At 37.6% G+C, this 20107-nt stretch overlaps 1 protein-coding gene across 1 annotated transcript in view; it reads right to left on the minus strand.

Moving 5' to 3' along the window:
• Window positions 1–439: 439 nt before the first annotated feature.
• ADGRV1 (adhesion G protein-coupled receptor V1) overlaps window positions 440–20107 on the minus strand; it is a gene marked incomplete at its 5' end in the record, with an annotated part of 585014 nt that continues 565346 nt past the window's right edge. Inside the window, 3 exon segments of the mRNA XM_079143469.1 lie at window positions 440–875; window positions 11039–11213; window positions 14850–15041. Coding sequence (XP_078999595.1) covers window positions 757–875; window positions 11039–11213; window positions 14850–15041 — 486 coding nt within the window. The 3' untranslated portion in view covers window positions 440–756.

The following is a 20107-nucleotide window of genomic DNA, read 5'->3' on the forward strand; positions in this document are numbered from 1 at the left end:
GGGCTGGACTTTCTGATTTCTCATTCCAAGACAAAGAAAGACTAAAAATTCCAAAACAAGAATTTTTTTTCCAAAACAAACTCTGTATTGTTTGAATGGTCCACTTTTTTAGCTGTGTGAAAGACTTGGTGGAGTTATTTTTAACTGGGGACAGGACATTCATTCTGGAAAGAGTTCAGATGCCTAATTTTATGATGAGCAGAAATATATATGGTTGGCAAAAAGACTATGTCAACTGTGTATCCACGTCAGCACTTAGGTGCAAAACCCTCAGTAGAATATAATTTTATAGTTCTCAAGAATTAAGTCTTCTAGAAGCAATGAAGTCTTGACATCTGGATCATTGAATCAACGCTAGAAGACAGGGACTTGACACCATCTAGACACACTTTGTTTTTTTGCTCGTGCACATTTCCTCATAAATAATGAGCCTGCACGATGCCAAATGAATCCAGTGCTTTTATTGTGTATTATTTTCATTAAACAATGTTAGCCAAGTAAAAATGATTAAAAGGCAACTAATATTCTTGTAATACGTATATCCTATTAACCTATATAAATGGATCCAGTTTTTCATTATAGCAGTGTATTTTCAGGTTGCACAAATATAAGTAACATATTCCAAATATAACAATCACATGTGTTAATCAGTACAACTCAAACATTCCTATTTCACAGCTGCCTGCACTTATAGAGGCTTAGTATAAAACCAAGACAAATGTGAGGGTATCCTTATCAGAATGGTTAGTGAGGCCTTTAGAGGTGGGTGTCTGCGATGGGTATTCTCCTGAGTTCTACAATCTGCGAGTCAGTCAAGGTGCCTCCCTCCTGGCTGCCTTGACCAGATTCATTATCGCTGACACTGAGACCAGCACCTGCAATGAGAAAAGAGTAAACATGAAAACAAATACTGTTCGTGCAGTGAGTCCTTAAGACTGCGTTATATTAAGCCCAAACAAGTTTATTTCTATATTATTAAAAAAACTATACATTTAGAATAGATATTAATACCTAACAGTTATGGAAGTATATTGACATTGACTTCGGTAGCTTTTAAAGTAGAAATTAATTTCTAAAGACACAAATTTGTGGTCTCCATTTTTTGTTTGTTTCTGCATGGTAGACAGGTGGCACCTACTACCAGGAAAGGTGTTTCTCAATTAAGGGCTTATCAAAATAAAAAATCTGGAAGGTTAGCAGATTTTTTTCTGCAGGTGAGTAGGATTTGTTGTTAGAATATATAAAACTTCCAACCCCACAACTTCCACTGAGTCCAGAAGCTCTATCAGTTGATACTCAAGAGTTGGTCAGTGATCTGCAAAAAAAAAAAAAAGGCTCCAAAGACTACTGGTTCTGCATGAGCAGATCCGATGGCAAGATGTAGGTAATTATGTAGCAGTGCTGAAACGGTCCACACAGGAATCCTATGAGGCCAGCTGTTAACTACAGACCGAAGCTGATACCTGTTTTGAGGACACTCCACTATGACTTTTTTCTCACAATTCAGAATAATTCAGAAAAATTTAAAAAACTATGCTAGACTAACACATGTTCTTTTTTTCTGTAATACCTAGGACAACAAGAACGCTCATGTACTTGTTCTCTGTCTCTTTCTCTCGCACACACAATGGGGATGTGGTCATGTGGTCACAGGGTGTGCTTGAGTGAATCACCAGAGCTCCCAGCTCCTCCCCCTCGGCTTGCCACCGAACTCTGCAAACAAGGAGAAAGTGAAAAACCAGCTGCCTGGCTAGCTGAGACATCCTTCTCAGCCTACGACAGTCTGAGAAGGGCATTCCTGCAGAGTGGGCAGTTATGGCAAGATGGAATTTGCCTCAGCTTAACCTATCTGGAGAAGGCAGTAGGAACACACTAAAGCTCTTTCTGGCCAAGCCTCCCATCTCCTGGGCTCTACCCTTTGCACCCACTCTGTTAAAGGTGGCTGTTGAAACTTTACTTCCTTCCTTTGCTTCAATGTCACATAACCTGCCCATCTCATCCTCTGATCCCTTTCCAGAGCTCTTCCGCTTTCTCTTGCATCTCCTTCTGCTATCTTGGCACTGCGGACCTGTCTTAAGCCCTGCTTCAAAGCCAACAGGACCCGTCTGACCCTTGGTGCTCTCCCAGTCCTCCTGAATCATGCACGGCATTTGCCTGGCTCCTGAAGGAAACCCTGTTCTCAAAGGACAAATGGCCCATGCTTCTCTGCTGGAGATATAGGGGGACTGTCCAACTTGAAAGAAGCTCAGGGAACTGATGAGATAGTGGCCATCCGGCAAGGAGGAGGTGACTGAGACTCTAAGATCCACAGTATCTTGAAGCTTAGAAACAGAACTGCCTGAGATGGGATCAGCTAGGAAGAACCAGGGAGGACCCACAATCAGCACACCAAGGAAGAGTGGGCTTAATGACTTAACAGGTACCAACCCTCAGTGATCTCAGAGTCTGCCTGCTCTAAATTCCACAAGGTATGCTGTAATGAAGCCTTTGGTGACCATGTGGACAAAGCGTCCCAGAAAGAAAAGTTCAGTACGGAGTGCACTGATCTTGTTTAGTAGCCAAGGGCCCTGAGAGATGGAAGAACATTCTAGATTCGGCCTCCTCTTGAGTTATTACATCTAAATGACCTACCTCATCCTCCTTGCCAATGTCTTCCCAGTTGAAATAAACACACAATACCTAAATACTCATCCCTCACAGAGTCTCAGAAAGGGCACATATTACACATGAGTGCGACTTAGCAAAACTGAGAACACACACTAGGTCTCCCATCTCTTTGTCATTCACTGAATCGTCTAAAATGGTCCTCTGCAGTAAGTTTTATGATTTTCTCTAAGGTACTTTGGTATTTTATATTTTAAGCCAAATATCTGAGAAAAATACAGCTACTGTGATAACAATAACTCTTGCCTTTGGTGGACAGAACAAGCAACTTTGAAGGAACTCATGTAATAGTTATTGTAAATTAATCTTGAGCTTCCCCTTTTCTTAATGTTGTAACACAATTCGGTTAGGAAAAAGGTGATTATTAGTCCCATTTTACAGATGCAGAAACTGAGTGAAGATCAAATGTGTCCACTGAGGAGCCCACATCAGACAGCAGGGAAGTCACAGAATGGAGATATCTGCTAGCCTTCTGATCCCAAATGGAGGGTGTTTTCTTCTATACCATACTGCCTCTTCTGCTGACAGCTCTGATCCTATTACTTTATTGATCTTGAGATTTAAAGTTTTCATCTTTGTCTACAGAATAAATTTCAAATTCTTCGGCACATATTTAATCCCTTTCCAATTCCATACTACTGAATAACATGGCACGGGAACAACCAGGTATTGCAGAATACATTGTGAACATTTAAAATTATTTTTATGCATGACTATAAATTGAACCCAACAAATAATTTATAACATATACTGAAACTAAACTCTGCCAGACTCTGCCCTAGGTGTTTCACGTAGATAATTTCCAAGACCCGTGAAAACCAACAAACTAATTTTAATAATGCTCATTTGATAAATGAGGAAACTGAGTTTGAGTCCCTTGCTGAAGTGGCACAGTTAGTAGACTGTAGAACTGGGATTTCAACACAGGGCTCTCTTGACTTTCTGACCCAGTCTTAGTTTACAGCAGATTCCCAGTGTAACAGGGACATGAAGGTCATATTCCTTCATTCTTCTTTCTGAAGAAAAAAGTTTCAAAATTTTTCCAAACTCAAATTTTTCACTTGATTCTCAACTAACTTTGATATACTGGACTGTAGAAGTTCTTGAAGTTAAACAAGCAATCGTGGTTTGAAGTGTGATCTCTCAAAGAGCAATTTGAGGAGTTTGTTTTGGGCCTTAATTTTGAATGTTTTCATTTGTGTTCAAGGACTTGTCATTTATTTCCTTCTAACTGTCATTTCTAGGTCTCCAGGAGGGAAATGTTTACTGTGACATTTGAGTCATTGGCCTGAGGTAAAAGTGGAAGCTAAGGAATTGGGGATGGTAGGGAATCAGGCTAGTCATTCAAGCTATCTGTGAAGAGAGGCCTTTCTATGCCAAATATGCTCCAAGCTTGACATTTTCTAGGATCTTGTCAGTTTTGGATCTACATAAAAGTGTCAGTACTCAAGACAATTCTGGTTAGGAATGCAAATACAGTACATTCCCTTCCACTCTACCCTCACCCTCAGTGTAGACTGAATTTCTGTTCTAGTTAGCCAGGTGCCTTTTTTTCCCTAAAATGGAGGCTGTTCCAGGGTGACTGTTCCCATTCTCCTAAGTACTGATTGGAGGCACTGATGGTTTTAATTAAACAAACAAACACACAATAATAACCAGGAACTCCTACTCTAGAACTGATGGGTCTCACTTGCCTATGGAAAGACTGGTGTACTTCAAGACCAACTATGCAAGTGTAGATTCTTTATAGAGTGATATGTGCATTTCTTGTAGAAAAACACTATTTACTAAAAATGTCAATATTGTTTTTCTGGTTTTTAAACAAAATTCAGTGTGGTTGAAATTCAAATGGAAAACAGTTCAAGACTGGCTTCGGAGTTAGGGCTTCTATTTTAAAGAGAATAGACTTGTCCATACTGTTACTTTGAAATTTGCAACAAAAACTGTACACTAACATGGTAGTCTCAAAAATATTGTCTTGCTCATTCTGGGATTCTGGTGTAGCTATTAGAGGTGAAGCTGGAGGATGTTGACACATTCTTAAGTGCTTGAAAAGAAGCAATGGCATTTTCCCATTTGGAAACTGGTTATCCGAGCTTTCTTTCCTTCTTAAAGGTCTATTCTTTCTAATTTTTTAATATAATTAAAAAGAGAATTTCTTAGCTAAAAAAGACATTAAATTATCTCTATTGTACGCAGTAAAGGCATTCTAACTACTGAATTTATACTTTTTTTTGTACCGGGGATTGAACTCAGGGGCACTTAACCATTGAGCCACATCCCTAGCCCTTTTTAGTTTTATTTTAAGACAGGGTCTTGCTAAGTTGCTTAGGGCCTTGCTAAGTTGCTGAGGCTGGCTTCGAACTCTCGATTCTCCTGCCTCAGCTTCCCAAGTTGCTGGGATTACAGGTGTGTGCCAGCTCATATAAGTCTTTTAGTATGTGCCCAAATATCTCAACATTATTCTGACTGAAAACAAAAATCAGTTCTAAGAGTAATTGAAAGGGCACAAGAAATGTTATCAACAGCTCTTGAAAGGCGTACTTGGTCCTCTTTCCAGGAATTCATCCATCCATCCATCCATCCATCCTATTTGGAACATCAACTGAGTTACCTGGTATTGTTCTATATCCAGAGTTACTGAGCTGAATTTTGGTCTTACAAAACATAAGCTTTGACCTGGGTTTAGGCCTGACTCTTATTTCAACATGCTAATCTGACTACTCTTTCGACTTCTATGTGAAATTTGTGCTTGAATGGATCATACTTCCTTCTCTTGCAACCTACCTGCTTATTTATGACCGACTCACTGCTGTCTTAGCTATTATATACTCCCTGGCACATATTTTAGTGCAGGAATTAGGGGAAGGGAAGTATATAAGTTACATATGATGAACAGGTGGTGCATTTGAGGACAAGCAAATCTCTTCCTACCTGATAATGCCACTGTGCCTGAAGCCCCATGATTAGGGATGTTCTTATTCACCTCATAGGTTGGGGTTTTCAAGAATTTTCTACTAAAATATGAAAACCACAGAGAAACAATTTACCTTCCACCTGCATTCATGGCATACTTTATTATGAATAATACTAAAGCTAAGAAAGAAGATTAAAAACAATAGCTGGTGAATGCCAAAGGCCCATCTTTGCCTTGAATTTCCAATGTTCTCTGAGGCTACAGATCCAGTGAACAGTGGGGCCTGCCCAAAGCCTGGAACCCAGGGAGAAGTCTATGGGTGACTGTTACACATAGTCTTAAGTGAAAAATTCTCAGGTGCACTGTAGAAACTGTTATTGAAGATATGAAAATCTTTGCAATGCAAGAGTTTTGAGGTGGAAGAAAAAATAGAAGTTTGCTAATCTGGTTAGAGGAGAAGAGAAGACATAGTTATTTGGCTGAAACCTATGGCAAGTCTGGGAGCTGCCTACCCCTCCTCATAAGCTAAAACTATACATTGCTCTAGGTGAATGCCTTTGGAATATAGAAGACATCTGACACAGAAGGCATTAAGTTGGAAATTCCTTGAACTTGTGGCGCATGAGGTCTTTTTCAGGAGTCAGAGATAGGATAGGAAGGATAACTTTAAGGTAACATAGTCCAAGATCTTTTTTTTTTTTTTTTTGGTGGTGCTGGGGATTGAACCCAGGGCCTTGTGCTTGCAAGGTCATTCCAAGAACTTTAATTTCCACATGCACTCTCCTTTTGAGATTCTTTTTTTGATAATCACTTACCAAAAATGTAGTGTTTTTATTATTAATGCTGATTTGTTGACAATTGCAACAACTCAATACAAGAGAAATTTTGAACATTTAAAAGTCTTATGATCTCAGAAAAAAAATCATGTTTTCATTTCTATCTCTTTTGTTGGAGAGAAAAATGAGTGAAGATTAAACAAATTTCACACATAGCATATAATACAATAAAATTCTGTAGAGGAAGTAGAATGGAAGTATATGTTTAAAAAGACAATGCTTGGAAGCATCATAATACCTGACTTCAGAGCCAGAGTAACAAAACCTGATAGTTCTAGCATAAAAAGACACATAGGCCAATGGTACAGAACAGAAGACCGAGACAGATCCACACATCTACTATTGGTGATCCTTGAGAAAGGTGCTAAAAACATACATTGGAGGAAAGACAGCCTTTTGAACAAATGGTGCTAGGAAAACTGGTTATCCATATGTAGAACAATCAGACTAGATCCTTATCTCTCACCCTGCACAAAAAATCAACTCAAAATGAATCAAAGGATAAAAACTATGCAACTCCTAGAAGAAAACATGGGTTCAACACCCCAGCATATAGTGACTTTCTCAATAGGACCCCCAAGGCTCAGGAAATAATGCCGAGCGTTATATGGGATGGCATCAAATTAAAAAAAAAAAACTTCTGCACAGCAAAGGGATCAGTTAAAAATGTGAACAGGGAACCTACAGAATAAGAAAAGATCTTTGCTAGCTACTATTTTGACAGAGGATTAATATCTAGAATATATAAAGAACTCAAAAAACAACACCGAAAAAAAAAAAAAAAAACTAAACAAACCAATTAATAAAGGGGCAAATAAATTAAACAAACTCTTCTCAAAAGGAGAAATACAAAGGACCAACACGTTCCACATCATTAGCAATGAAGGAAATGCAAATCAAAACTATACTGAGATTTCATGTCACGCTAGTCAGAATGGCAGCCATCAAGAACACAAACAGTAATAAATACTGCAGAGGATGTGGAGAAAAAGGACTTACACTGTTGGTGGGATCATAGATTAGTACAACCACTGTGGAAATCAGTATGGAAGTTCTTCAAAAGACTATATCAGCTATACCAGTCCTCAGTATTTATCCTGAGGAGTTAAAGTCATCATGTTATAGTGAGACATTCATGGTCCTGTTTATAGCAGCACAGTTCACAATAGCCAAAATATGGAACCAGCCTAAGTGTCCATCAATGAATGAATGGATAAAGAAAATGTGGCATGCATACACAATGGAGTTTTAGTCAGCCATAAAAAAGAGAAAAGAAAGAAAAAGAAATTATGTCATTTGCAGGAAAATAGATGCAGTTTGAGAACACTGTTGAGTAAAATAAACCTAACTCAGAAGGTCAAAGTTTGTATGTTTTCTCACATATGTGGAAGCTAGAGAGGAAAAAGTAAAGGAAAGTGGGAGGGGAGGGCTTATGAAAATTGAAAGAAAATCAGTTGAGTAGAGGAAAGGGACCAGGGAGAGGGAGGAGGGAAGGAAAAGGGGAAATGCTAGAGAATGATATTGGTCAAATTATATTGTTATATTGTATGTATGTGCAAATATGTAATGACAAATTCCACCATTATATACAACTATAATGCACTAATAAAAAACGGGAAAAAAGAGATAATGATAAATATCAGATTATTTCTGAAATTATTAAGAGGAGTTAGAGAACAGAATAAACTGGATGTTTGTTAATGTATAGATACAAGTTATTTAATAATTGAGTCTCATAAACTTCTTGGAAATATAAATAAATTTTTAAAATTTGAAATAGAGAAAAGAGAATGATACAAAACTTCCAAATGTAAAAGAAAAGCCTGCTCATATATTAAAAAAATTAAAAGTAGTAGGCATCAAACTACTAAGACAAAACTGAAATGCCTTTAGATCAGTTTAAAAGAATAATGTAAATTTTCGTTTTAAAACAAGATAATTTACAATTCAGTAAATTTTATATTTTTGATATTCAAGTACATATCAGAGGGTAGCATCAGCCATCGACAGTGGCTGTTGGACAATTTGCACTCGTGTTCAAAAGGGCAGTCATTGCTCAACTCCAATCGAGCCGTGTAGTCTAGATTTCAAGTAGTCTGCTGCTAAATTTTTCTAGGAATTCTGGGATTTTATGGTTTATCTCTAAAATTTTAATATTTCTCCAAAAATATTAGAATGACATATGGGTCAAACAAAACACCTTGTTTGGCTGAATCTGGCCTATAGGCCAATTGTAAATTCTGTTGTAGATGGAATGGCATGTGAATTGCTCCTTTATTTGACCTTATTCTGTGAAGGAGAATGTCTGGTGGGGGGTGCTTGATTATTATAGTACCTTTTCTAAAAATACAGGGAATCAATGTTAGAGATTGTTATTTTTATCTTTTAAAGTATTTATTTCCTAACGAGCCTAGGGAACTCTAAGGAATGCTAAACTAAATCTATAAGTAAGCAAGTCATTCCATACATTCCTGAATCAAATGCATTTAATACTCGTTATATATTTATAGTATGCAGATCTAATTTAATTATACTCCAAGAATTTGTTTTATGTTTCCAGTGTTGAACCATCAACAACTGACAACACTGTATGTTCTACTGGGGACATATTTTGCCCTGAGCATGCTTTTTAATCTGAAAGCCCCTTTTAGGTTCTAACTCCAATGATCATTCCCTCTTTCTGAAAACTCTCTTCCCTTTTAGTTTTCGTTCTGACCTTGTTAGTTTCTCTGTGGGACCCCTATCTATTTACTCTGCAGTATAGTTATCATCGAGGACTTTGTTCTTGTTTTTCTTCCCTTCCCTTCTCTCCCCTCCCTTCCTCATCTCTTTCCCTTTCTTCTCCTTCCACTCTCCCAGATCTTGTTTGTCCATAGCTATAGACATAATCTCTGTGCTGATCACTTTTCAAATATTAACTTCCATTCTGGTCCCTCACCTAAGATCCTAAACTGAATACTCAGGAGCCACTAGTCGTAACATCTAAGTCTTAACTCCTCAGCTTTGCTCTGCACAAAACGTAAATACAAATAAACAAATGCCTGATTACTGTTCCCTAGTCATCCAGGGCAGCAGCAGGAGCTTTGCAACTGTCCCCTCCAGGCTCCCTCAGTGGTCTTCCTGTGTTCTTATTTGTTTTCACTCCTAACATTTGAGGTCTTGACCTCAATTCCTTGGACCACAGTAATAAACTCCCAGACTTTCTGATATTGCTTCTAAATTTACTCTTCATACTTTCATTAAAGTTATTCTGCCTCAAAAAACAGTGGGAACATGTCAGGTCTCTCCTTAAAAACCTCCGTGGCTATGTTCTACAAAAATCCTACTCCTTACCATGAGAACTGAACAGCATCAAATGTGCTTCAGAAACACCAGGCTGAATTAGGTAAAGTGGGCTTCTTTAATACTTTTAGAGCTGCTAAAATAATAATGTGTAGTAAGAATCTCTGCCATTTCCCAAATACACTTGATCAAGGCATCCTCCTATGGAGAAGTGACTACAAATAGCTTCTTCCCAAACAAGCACTACGTTGTCAAGCTTTTGGGCTTTGACTAATTCTATTCCCTCAGTTTATAACACCCTTCCCTCATTCTATAATCATTGAAAATCTACAGTTTCTTCTAGAATCAAAACAATGTATCTCATAGTCAATCATACTATGTAATATGTGTAATATACTAAAATGCACTTTGGAATACATATTTCAGCAAGGTCATATCTTCTTGCTTATTTGAACATCCAGAAATTAAAAGTTCATAGATATTTTTATAACAGTGACAGTTCAACATTTTTTTGAGGATAAAAATGTTTTAAAACTACCCAAAAGATCTGAAAAAAACCTAAAATTATGTCATGATTATCTTTTAAGAATAGAATTTCTGACAAATGAAGTATCTATTATGTCTATATATGAATGTAGATATGTAGACACTAGAAGAATATTCATTAGCTAGTTTCCTGAGGAGCATATGGCCTTCAATCAGGTTTCCAGGGTTCTTCAAGTGACTTAGAATATTTTCAGCACTACACGCTGCTGAATTTGCTGAATTGTGGTAGTTGGAACTGTATTTCTGTCCTCTGTAAGAGTTTGTTGGGGTCACAGGTTGAGTGGGATTGAAAAAATGTGTGTGTGTGTGTGTGTGTGTGTGTGTATAAAGGGTCAATGAAATACTGTATGTGATGGCACTTTGAAAACTATAGAACCATATGATACTCATGCTGCCTTTGCAAGATTCTGCTCGAAAAATACTCCACAAGGTTTCTTTGGTAGGTCCGGAGGTAAAACTCCCTCAGTGAATTCTCTACCAACTGTCTTATACAGAACTTGACTCAACAGTATCTCAGTGTTTTAGCAAGATTCTAGGACAGAGAAATTTACGTTTAGTTACAATACGCCTCATTCTCTCTTAAAAGCAAATTGTATATTATTTTTAGGTTGTGCTATATTTGGTGCCAAGAACAAAATATCCTAGAATTTGACTGGGATTAGGAAAGGGTCATGAGAATCAGGATGTGCTAAGGGTAACTGATGGTACTGTAGTCAATTCATGAAGAAGAAGATATAAACAGTATCATACAAAGAGTACCTACTTCTAATGTAATTTGTGGGTTCATACGTACCAGTTTTTAATGCAAATATCAAGTCATCAAACTCCTGGGACTCTTCATCTGCTATCAGTGACCCCTGGCCATATCCTGCAGTAGGGAATGTAGCGCCATTTTGCGGACTTGTCTTCAAATCAGGGCTGGCCTGACTGGCTTGTTGGAAGGATGCTCTCTCCCAGTCAGGTGGCACCTTTTAAATTGGGGTAAGGGGAAAAAGAAACCATAATGTGAATGCATACACATTCATTTTGAAATGCATATTAACAATGTATTTCTACATCTCATTATGAAGACCTGGTGAAAGAGCTATTAAATTGTTTTTAAATGAAGACCTTTAGTTTTATCCTAAATCTTTAGGAAATCATGTCCTTCCTTTGCACCAGTCTAATTTGGTGACTTAAAATAATTTCTGCATTAGAATTACACGTAGATTTCTATCCTGTCATGTGTAGAGAAAACTGTTTTTTAATCCAATAAGAATATTTCATTATTTTTTAAAGATGTACAAATAAAATTCTTGTATGTATACATACCATATATACTAGAGACTACCTAATCCTTAATCTAAGATACATTTTAAATATAGTCGTTATCTATAAGGACACACTAAACTGAAAAAGAAAGGGCTTTCTAAACCTCTCCTTGTTTTCAGTTAAGTTATTAGGAAGAAAAGTTCTATCCTCTAATGTTTCGAAATACTCACATTCCTCTAGGTCACTGGTAAACAATTCCTTACTCCTTCCTTTCTGAGGCTTTCCTTCTCTGCCAGTCTTCTTAGATTGCCTCTGACAGTCCCTCCTGGACAGCTGGATCAAGGCCAGCTCCAAGCCTCTGAGGAGTTCGGAGCACACATTTAGCTATGCGGCTGTGCAACGCCCCAATGAACACTCTAGCAGTGGCTCCGGCCCAGGAATTGGACTGTTGCAGCTGCTGCTTAACAGAATAAGGTGTTTTTTTTTTTGTTTGTTTGTTTTTTTGTTTTTTTTTTGTAATTTTTAAATTTGTTCTTTTTAGTTACACAGGACAATGGAATATATTTTGACATATTATACCTAAATGGAGTATAACTTCCCATTTTTGTGGTTGTACATGATGTAGAGTTATATTGTTCATGTATTCATATATGACCATAGGAAAGTTATGTCCGATTCATTCTGCTGTCTTTCCTGTTCTCGTCCCCCGCCTTCCCTTCATTCTCCTTTATCTAATCCAGTGAACTTCTATTCTTCCCTCTGCCCCACTTACTGTGGGTTAGCATCCACATATCAGAAAGAACATTTGACCTTTGGTTTTGGGGGATTGGCTTATTTCATTTAGTGTGATAGTCTCCAGTTCCACCCATTTACCGGCTAATACCATAATTTCCTTTTTCTTTATGGCTGAGTAATATTCCATTGTATATATGTGCCACATTTTCTTTATCCATTCATCTATTGAAGGGCACCTAGGTTTGTTTCATAGCTTAGCTATTGTGAATTGGGCTGCTATAAACATTGGTGTGGCCATATAACTGTAGTATACTGATTTTAAGTCCTTTGGGGATATGCTGAGGAGTGGGATAAGTAAGTCAAATGGTGGTTCCAGTCCAAGTTTTCTGAGGAATCTCCATACTGCTTTCCAGAGTGGTTGCACCAATTTGCAGTCCCACCAGCAATGTATGAGTGTACATTTTCTCCCACATCCTTGCCAACATTTATTGTTACTTATATTCTTGATAACTGCCATCTGATGGAGTGAAATGAAATCTTAGTTTTGATTTGTGTTTCTCTAATTGCTAGAGGTATTGAACATTTTCTCATATATTTGTGGACAGATAGTATTTCTTCTTCTGTAAGCATCTGTTCAGTTCCTTCATCACAAGGTTCTCCGAGAGACTGAAGAGTTCTTTAACTGAGAAAAGTGACCAGAGGACTTTAGAAATGAATGAAGCCAGGCTTGGTGGTATATGCCTGCAATACCAGCAGCTTAGGAGGCTGAAATAGGAGGATCAAAAGTTTGAGGCCTGTCTCAGCAAAACTTAGTGAGGCCTCAACTTAGTGAGGTCCTCAGCAACTTAGTGAGATTCTTCCTCAAAAAAAAAAAAAAAAAAAAAGGACTGGGGCTGTGTTTCAGCTCAGTAGTAAAGTGCCCCTGGGTTACATCCCCAGGACAAAAAAAAAAAAGTCTCCTTAAAATTTTCCAATATGAAGCTGAACATCTTGACCAGCACTGTTCAAAAGAACTTTCTGCCATGACACAGTAGTTTATATCTATGTTCCCCAACACCTAAAGCTACCAGACACATGGTTGTTAGGTACTTAAAATGTGGACAGGGTAAAAGATAGATTGAATCTTTAATGTTTTAACATTTTAGTTTAAATTAAAATATCCACTTGTAGATAATGGCTGTTTTATAAGACAGTTCATATCTGTTAGATTAGACAAATGTTAGATTAACTAAGCATTCACAAAGACCAAAAAAATGTTTTTGAAGATTCATTTCTTAACTGTTCATAATAAAATGTTTTTATTGGTGTCAATTTTGACAAAATAATTCTGTTTTAAGAACTTTTGGGATAAATAAATGGTACTGGATTTCTTAATATTTAAAGGTATAGTCATCTCAATTTTTAAATATTATACTTGAACATACTCATCTTATAGCTAAAATTTGTACCCTTTGATCAAAATAACCTCCTGTTTTTTATACCCTCAGCCCTGGCACTCACCTTTTTACTGTTTCCTTATTATTAGTTAATAATTCTTTACATGAAATTTTCTGTTTCAAACTAACATATATATTAACATATATATATATATACATATGTGTGTGTATAAATATACATATATATGTATATCTATCAATATGCATATATATAATTTGACTTGTGTTCATTTACCTTAATTTTAACCTGACATGAATAAAATTACTTACCACATTGCCATGGAGGACAAAAAAGGTTTCTGGGAAGGTAGATCATCTATCTACCTATTTATCTATCTATCTCCATCCTATTACTTGATTGATAAATTATTTTCCTTACAAACAAATGTATCTTGGTTTCCTTATATTTTGCAGGATGCAAAGACAAGTGCTATTCTCCTTGGCTACTGCATACAGAGAGGGCACTATGTGCTACATGAGGAATGATAGCCGAGCACATCTCAGACCCTGCAGACATTGTCATGGGATGTGTATCATCTCTTCCTGGCCAAATGTATCCAGGTTTGCCTTAAAATCTGAGCAGCGGTCCCCATGCTATGGGCTGCACTAATGATATGTTAGTGGCAATGTGATTCAGACCAGGAAATCAAACTGATGTGGATAGAAAGCAGAGAGCTGCAGGAGGTAGATTTTAAGAGGAAATCCTGGCTGGATTTTCCAGAAGAGCCACAGAAGCACTCTTCTGAGTGTTTATTCTAAAACATTTTCTGATCTTTAAGGTGAAAGGAGTTTCAGCTCATTTTCTTTTTGCTGGGTTGTTGGGATTGAAGTAGTGAGCTGAATGGGTGAAGGAGAGAAACTGTAAAAAGTATTTTTAGGAGGAATAGTATTTTATAAACTCTTTCTTAAGCAGACTTACTGCCATGTCAAATTTTAAAAGATTTTGAAGAAGGAGATGTCAAATTTTGCTCTCTTTGATTTCCAAGTATAAACTACTAGTTAGTATAGCTCACAGCAAAAAGAAGAAGAATTAGGTAACAATTATGTTACCACTACAGTAAGGAAAGAAAGGACCACAGAGTAGAGGATGTCAGTAGGTAAAGGATATAAAAGTGATGGAGCATCATTTATCTTACACTTTTTTTGACATGGGAAGCTCTCAAAGAGCGGGGCGGAGCATACCTCTTCCATAGCACTGATGAGATTCTGGGTGGACTTGCTGATTTCCCCCCCAGCAGGAGGCATTCCACTCCCTGGGGTGAAGAAGGCTGAGCTGGGTCCTGGGTGGCCGTTCGTTTCCACTGTGTAGCTGGCCTTCATAGGGCAACAAGTTTGGTTGTGTAGAATGAAATAGACCACAAAAACATAAAGTCCCTGCAAGAGGAAAAGATATTAGTATGTCAAAGGAAGTCCTGCCATCCCAGTGGCAAATAAACACATATGCACGCAAAACTGATTTTCTACAAATGTTCTCTAAATTCTATCAATAGCCAAGAATGCTAGAACATGTTAGCAGTCTAGCAAGAGGCCACTGTAAATCCAAATGCCACAAAACGTTCATCAATGTCCTTTAGGAGAACTCACCTTTCACTGATAAACCATCTCTTTATTTTGGTTAAAACATAAGCCCTACTAATACATGAAAGTAGAATGGCAGAAGTATTTCTGATTAGCTCTGTACATTTCACTTTAGAAAGCAAACCTCGTGGCATAGTTAGGACTCGCCTCCGCAGGTTTCCAGGGACTCAAATGGGAGTGCTTCCAAAATGTAAAGCTATCCTACTGAGGGTGAAAGTTCCAGAAGACCTGAGAGATTCAGAGGTGTTCCAGGTCCAAATGCAACTGTTGGAAGCCCTGCTTAGCCTGCACAGATCTCAAATCCCTTAGAGCAACAAGTTAAGCAAGGCCATGCTCCAGCAGAAGGCTCTGGAATCTTCAGATTGTCCCAAGGTTATGGTTTATAGCTCCAGCTCATCCAAGTTCCAGACCAAGTGGATGCTTCAGTCCCTGGCTGAGTGGCAGCACCAGTGGCAGAAGCCAGGAATGCTCAAACTTGAGAAAGCCATGCATCCCCTTCAATTAGGCCCTCAGATGAAGTGAAGCCAGTTTCCAGTCAATGTGACTGATTGGGACTCGGATGTAGAGATTAGGTTGTAGAAAGAGCTGCAGTGGGTCTGGCTTGTTTTAAACTGCTGTAACATCTATAAAAAAGGTAGGGAAAAAGGTATTTGGGGATCTCTGCCTTGCCCTGAGTCTTGATGTGTACTTCTCATTCCAAGGTTGCTAATGAAAGAATAAAGTTGTAAATAAGGAAGAAAAAAAAGAAAGAAAGAAAGAAAGAAAGAAAGAAAGAAAGAAAGAAAGAAAGAAAGAAAGAAAGAAAGCAAAACTTACCTTCTGTAAAATGACCATCTTTCCCATCTATCTCACTTTCCTTTTCTCTCTCCCAGTAAAGTGGTCGAAGTGAGAATACCAAATATTCCACTCACGTTATAAATATCTGGAAGGTCAGTATTAACCAAGCTTCTTGACACCCTTTGTGTGTCTCACTTACTTATCTTATTTGGAAATACAATAACTGGGTAGGGACTCAGGAATTCATTGGGTTGCTTAATATTTAGCATGACTTGCTTCTCAGTACATGTTATGTAAGGATAATAAAGCTATCTTGTGCATTCTTCGAGAGCTGCTAGCCCTTTAAATTCCTTCACAATCTGATCAAACTCTTGACAATGACTCTGTTGACGTCACAGATAGCAGCTCACATTCTGCATTTGTGTTCTAGACATTCCACACACTGGCTCTCCTTCATGATTTCTACAAGGGATCCACTGTATACTTGTAATGGTGCTTCTATAAAGCTTGGTAATTTTGACCTTTACACTCAGCCAATAAATGTGTTCAATTGTGCCTTTTGTATCTGTTCATCCTGGTGTTTTAAGTTTCGGATGTGGACTTCTTAAATTAATCCATAGAGATACATTCAAGACATGCAGCTAATTAACAACTAAAGAGTTAACATCAAGATTTTTCAAAAACATGAATAAATATCAATCTGTACTCTCCATGGTTGCTAATATTTCTAGGAGTGTAGAAGCGACAATATACTTGTGGGTCTGAACCCCCAACACCCCCATTTGGGGAACTGAACCCAGGGACTTGCATATGCTAAGCACATGCTCTACCACTGAGTTATATCCCCAGTACCATGAACCTGGGATCTATGGGTAAACAGTAAAAAGTCTATTAGAAAACACCCAAGGCCTAAGAATTGTAAATAATTTTATGTAAAATGAAATTGGAGGACAGTCCAGAAGGTATGCATACTAGCATTTGATCTCTGCTGCCATTTCTGGAATATTGTGATAATTTAAGCCTTTCTCTCCTTTCTATCAGAATAATCCCTTCTTGGGTTGACAGCTAGTCTGCATAATTAAATTAAAATCAATGGTTATCTGCTAAAACTATTTTAAAAAGCAATTTCTCTCGGCACCATATAAGCATTTATTTCCCTTTGTATTAGGAAGGATATTTGTATTATTTAGGAAATAAATTTCGTTTGGAAACAATGTTAATATTCTAAGTTATGTAGGGTAAGTGAATTAGCTTCATGTCCCAGTGATATTGCATTAGTAGAAGCAAATCTTCCTGAAAACACTCACACACATCCAAAATTTTTCTTGTACGACTAACTTTTCACATGGCTATGACCTAATTGCATTGGCCACAGCAATAGACAAAACAGGAAAAAATTTAAACTGTCAGCCTTAAAAACTGTGCAAATGTTACTGATTTATTTCAGGATTTCTCTAAGTGCTGTGAAGTGATAGGGTAAAAGTTGGATCAGGAAATAAAACCCATGCTTTAAAACTCATCTCTAAGGACCCATTTGTTAAAACTGTACATTCTCTCTCTTGTTTGTTTTTATATCTAGCCTTTTGTGCTTCAGGAAAGGAACTGCCTGCTGAAAATAACTTGCATGTGAAAACTTCATTTTTTTTTTTCTTAAAAGCATAGAAATACACAGTAAATATTTTGGAACTTTTAGATGTGCCCCAGGAAACACACACACTGTTAAACTGGAAAGGAAAGAATATTTAAATGCAGATTGTATGGCATGTGCCCGTGTCCAGCCCAGGCTGGGCAAATATAGAAAAAGGACCTTCATTATCCAAAGTACTCAGCTGTGGAGGTTTCTGACCTCAGACTAAAAACAAGTTCCCATTCCAAATACTACAATGTTAGACCTCGAGCTCTCTTTTGTATGGTGATCTGGAAAGGAATTCTAAGAGAGAATCTAGAGTCTTACTTGTTCTGTCCAATATTGCTGATCACCTTCTATGTGCTTCATCAGGCACTGAGAAACAGGGAAAAGACATTTGGTTCCTGCTTTCTAGCTGCTCACGAATACAACAATGTCCTACCAAGTAACAGGTTAACTGTTTTAGAAGCAGAACATATATAATTCTATTTCTTATCACATGAAGATTTACAAGGAAAAGAATTCTTTTTGTGTACTGCTCTTTCACTTTGTTGGTGCTCCTAATATAATCATGAAAAATATTTTCAAAAGGCTTTAGATTATATCTGGATTGATCCTTTCTTTTTATCTTTTTTTTTTTTTCTTTCAGTATTGGAGGGCCTTGAACATGCTAGGCGAGTGCTCAACCACTGAGCTATATCCCCAGATTTTTTTTTTTTTCTTTTAAGACAGGGTCTCCATAAATTGCCAGGCTGGCTTTGAACTGAACTTGCTACCCTTCTGCCTCAGCCTTAAGAGTAGCTTAGAGTACAGACTTGTGCCATCACACCTGGCAATTCTGAATTTCTTTCGAGTTGGAAATTTAAACCTATTAGCCAACATTCAATGAAACACAAATGAAATCCTAATAGTCTAAAGGCTTACAAATATTCTTCAAAAAAAAGCATAGAAGATTCTTGTTGCCATCTCAATAATTTCTCTCAGTTCCATACTACCATGGCACAAATTTAACATAAAGTGGTGTCAGGGGAGAAGTGGTTAAAGCAGAAGGTGATTCACCTGGGTTTTACATTTCTGCGATCGTTTCACAAGTTCTTCAAGGCTTAGCAGATCCTAGTGAGGGATGCCCAGGTTTAATATGAACTTTCCGAATCAGTTGCTTCCTTCAGACACATTCAGAAAAAATGGTATCTCCATTGGAATTAGGTTTTCTGCAGCTTGAAGATTACAAAATTGGGATTTACAAAACAGAGAGCCAGGGTAATTCCTATTAAACTGCAAACTTCTAGAAAGTAAGAAACCATGTCCAATTTGCTGTATTGTATTTTTTGTATTTATGTAGGTAGAGCTTAAGAAATATCTGTTAAGAGACAATGGTTTTAAATTTTCATCAGTGAGACAGAGTAGAAGAGGTGAGGACAGACAGGTCAGAGGCATACGTTGGTTTTGGTCCTCTAATGCTTTTGAAACTATAACCAGATTTTTCAGGAGTTGTTCAACACAACTTTTGGATCAACTCAGTCTTTCTATTTCACATGTCACGTGTGCCAGGACTCTTCATGGGAGAATGAAGCCTCTGCTGATGGCCAGGTCTCTGCTCCTCTGGGGAGTGTCTCTCTGGAGGTAGGGCTTCTGTGTGCTGAGCCCTCCCTTGGGCGACTTCCTGGCTGTCTCTGGCTCTTCTACAGGGGCTGGATTTGTAGACTGCAGCTACACCTTCTTTTGGCCTTGCCCTCCCCTTGGCTGACACTCCTGGGCATTCTCCATGATCCCTTGTTTTTGGCTTCCAACTGCTCTTGTGCTGCTGACCTGCTGCTATTGTGCATCACCAGTGACTTAGCAGCAAAGGCAATGGATCTCATCCCAAAGGCAGACTTGAAAAGACAAATGCATTTGTATTTCTTTTTAGGCTTGAGAGAAGTAGGAATTTCATCTTCAATTGCTTCATTTCTTTAAACTGTGCTCAGGTTCTATATTTAAAGTTACTTTTGTTACTATCTTATTTGTCATAAGAATCCAACCTGTGCATTAAATATACAAAGAAAGGAAACAAGTGGGTTCACCTTGGTAGTTGTTGGTTAGTAAGCACAACTGGAACACTTAGAAATCTCTGGGAGCAAATACTGCTCAAGTAATTTTTGAAAAGATTTGAATGGGATAAATGATTACCTACTATTCACGGACAAATTATGTCAAGTTTTTCTGTCATTCCTTACTAACTTAAGGAAAAGATAATGTATCTAAATAGATAACTTATCTAATCAGAATTAGTAAAGTCAAAACAGAAATCTGCTGGCTTTAGTCATGTAGATGACTAAATATGTGGGTAGCAGCAGGCCTTAAGATTTTAGGTTTAAAAAGGTGTCTATTCTAAAATTTTGTAATTCCTAGGAACATTTTGATAGGTTTTTTTTGGTCATAAACAGTGTGCAGACAACATATTCTCCCTTTTATACCA

The sequence above is a fragment of the Sciurus vulgaris genome (genome assembly GCF_902686455.1).
Source record: "Sciurus vulgaris genome assembly, chromosome: 6".
NCBI lineage: Eukaryota > Metazoa > Chordata > Mammalia > Rodentia > Sciuridae > Sciurus > Sciurus vulgaris.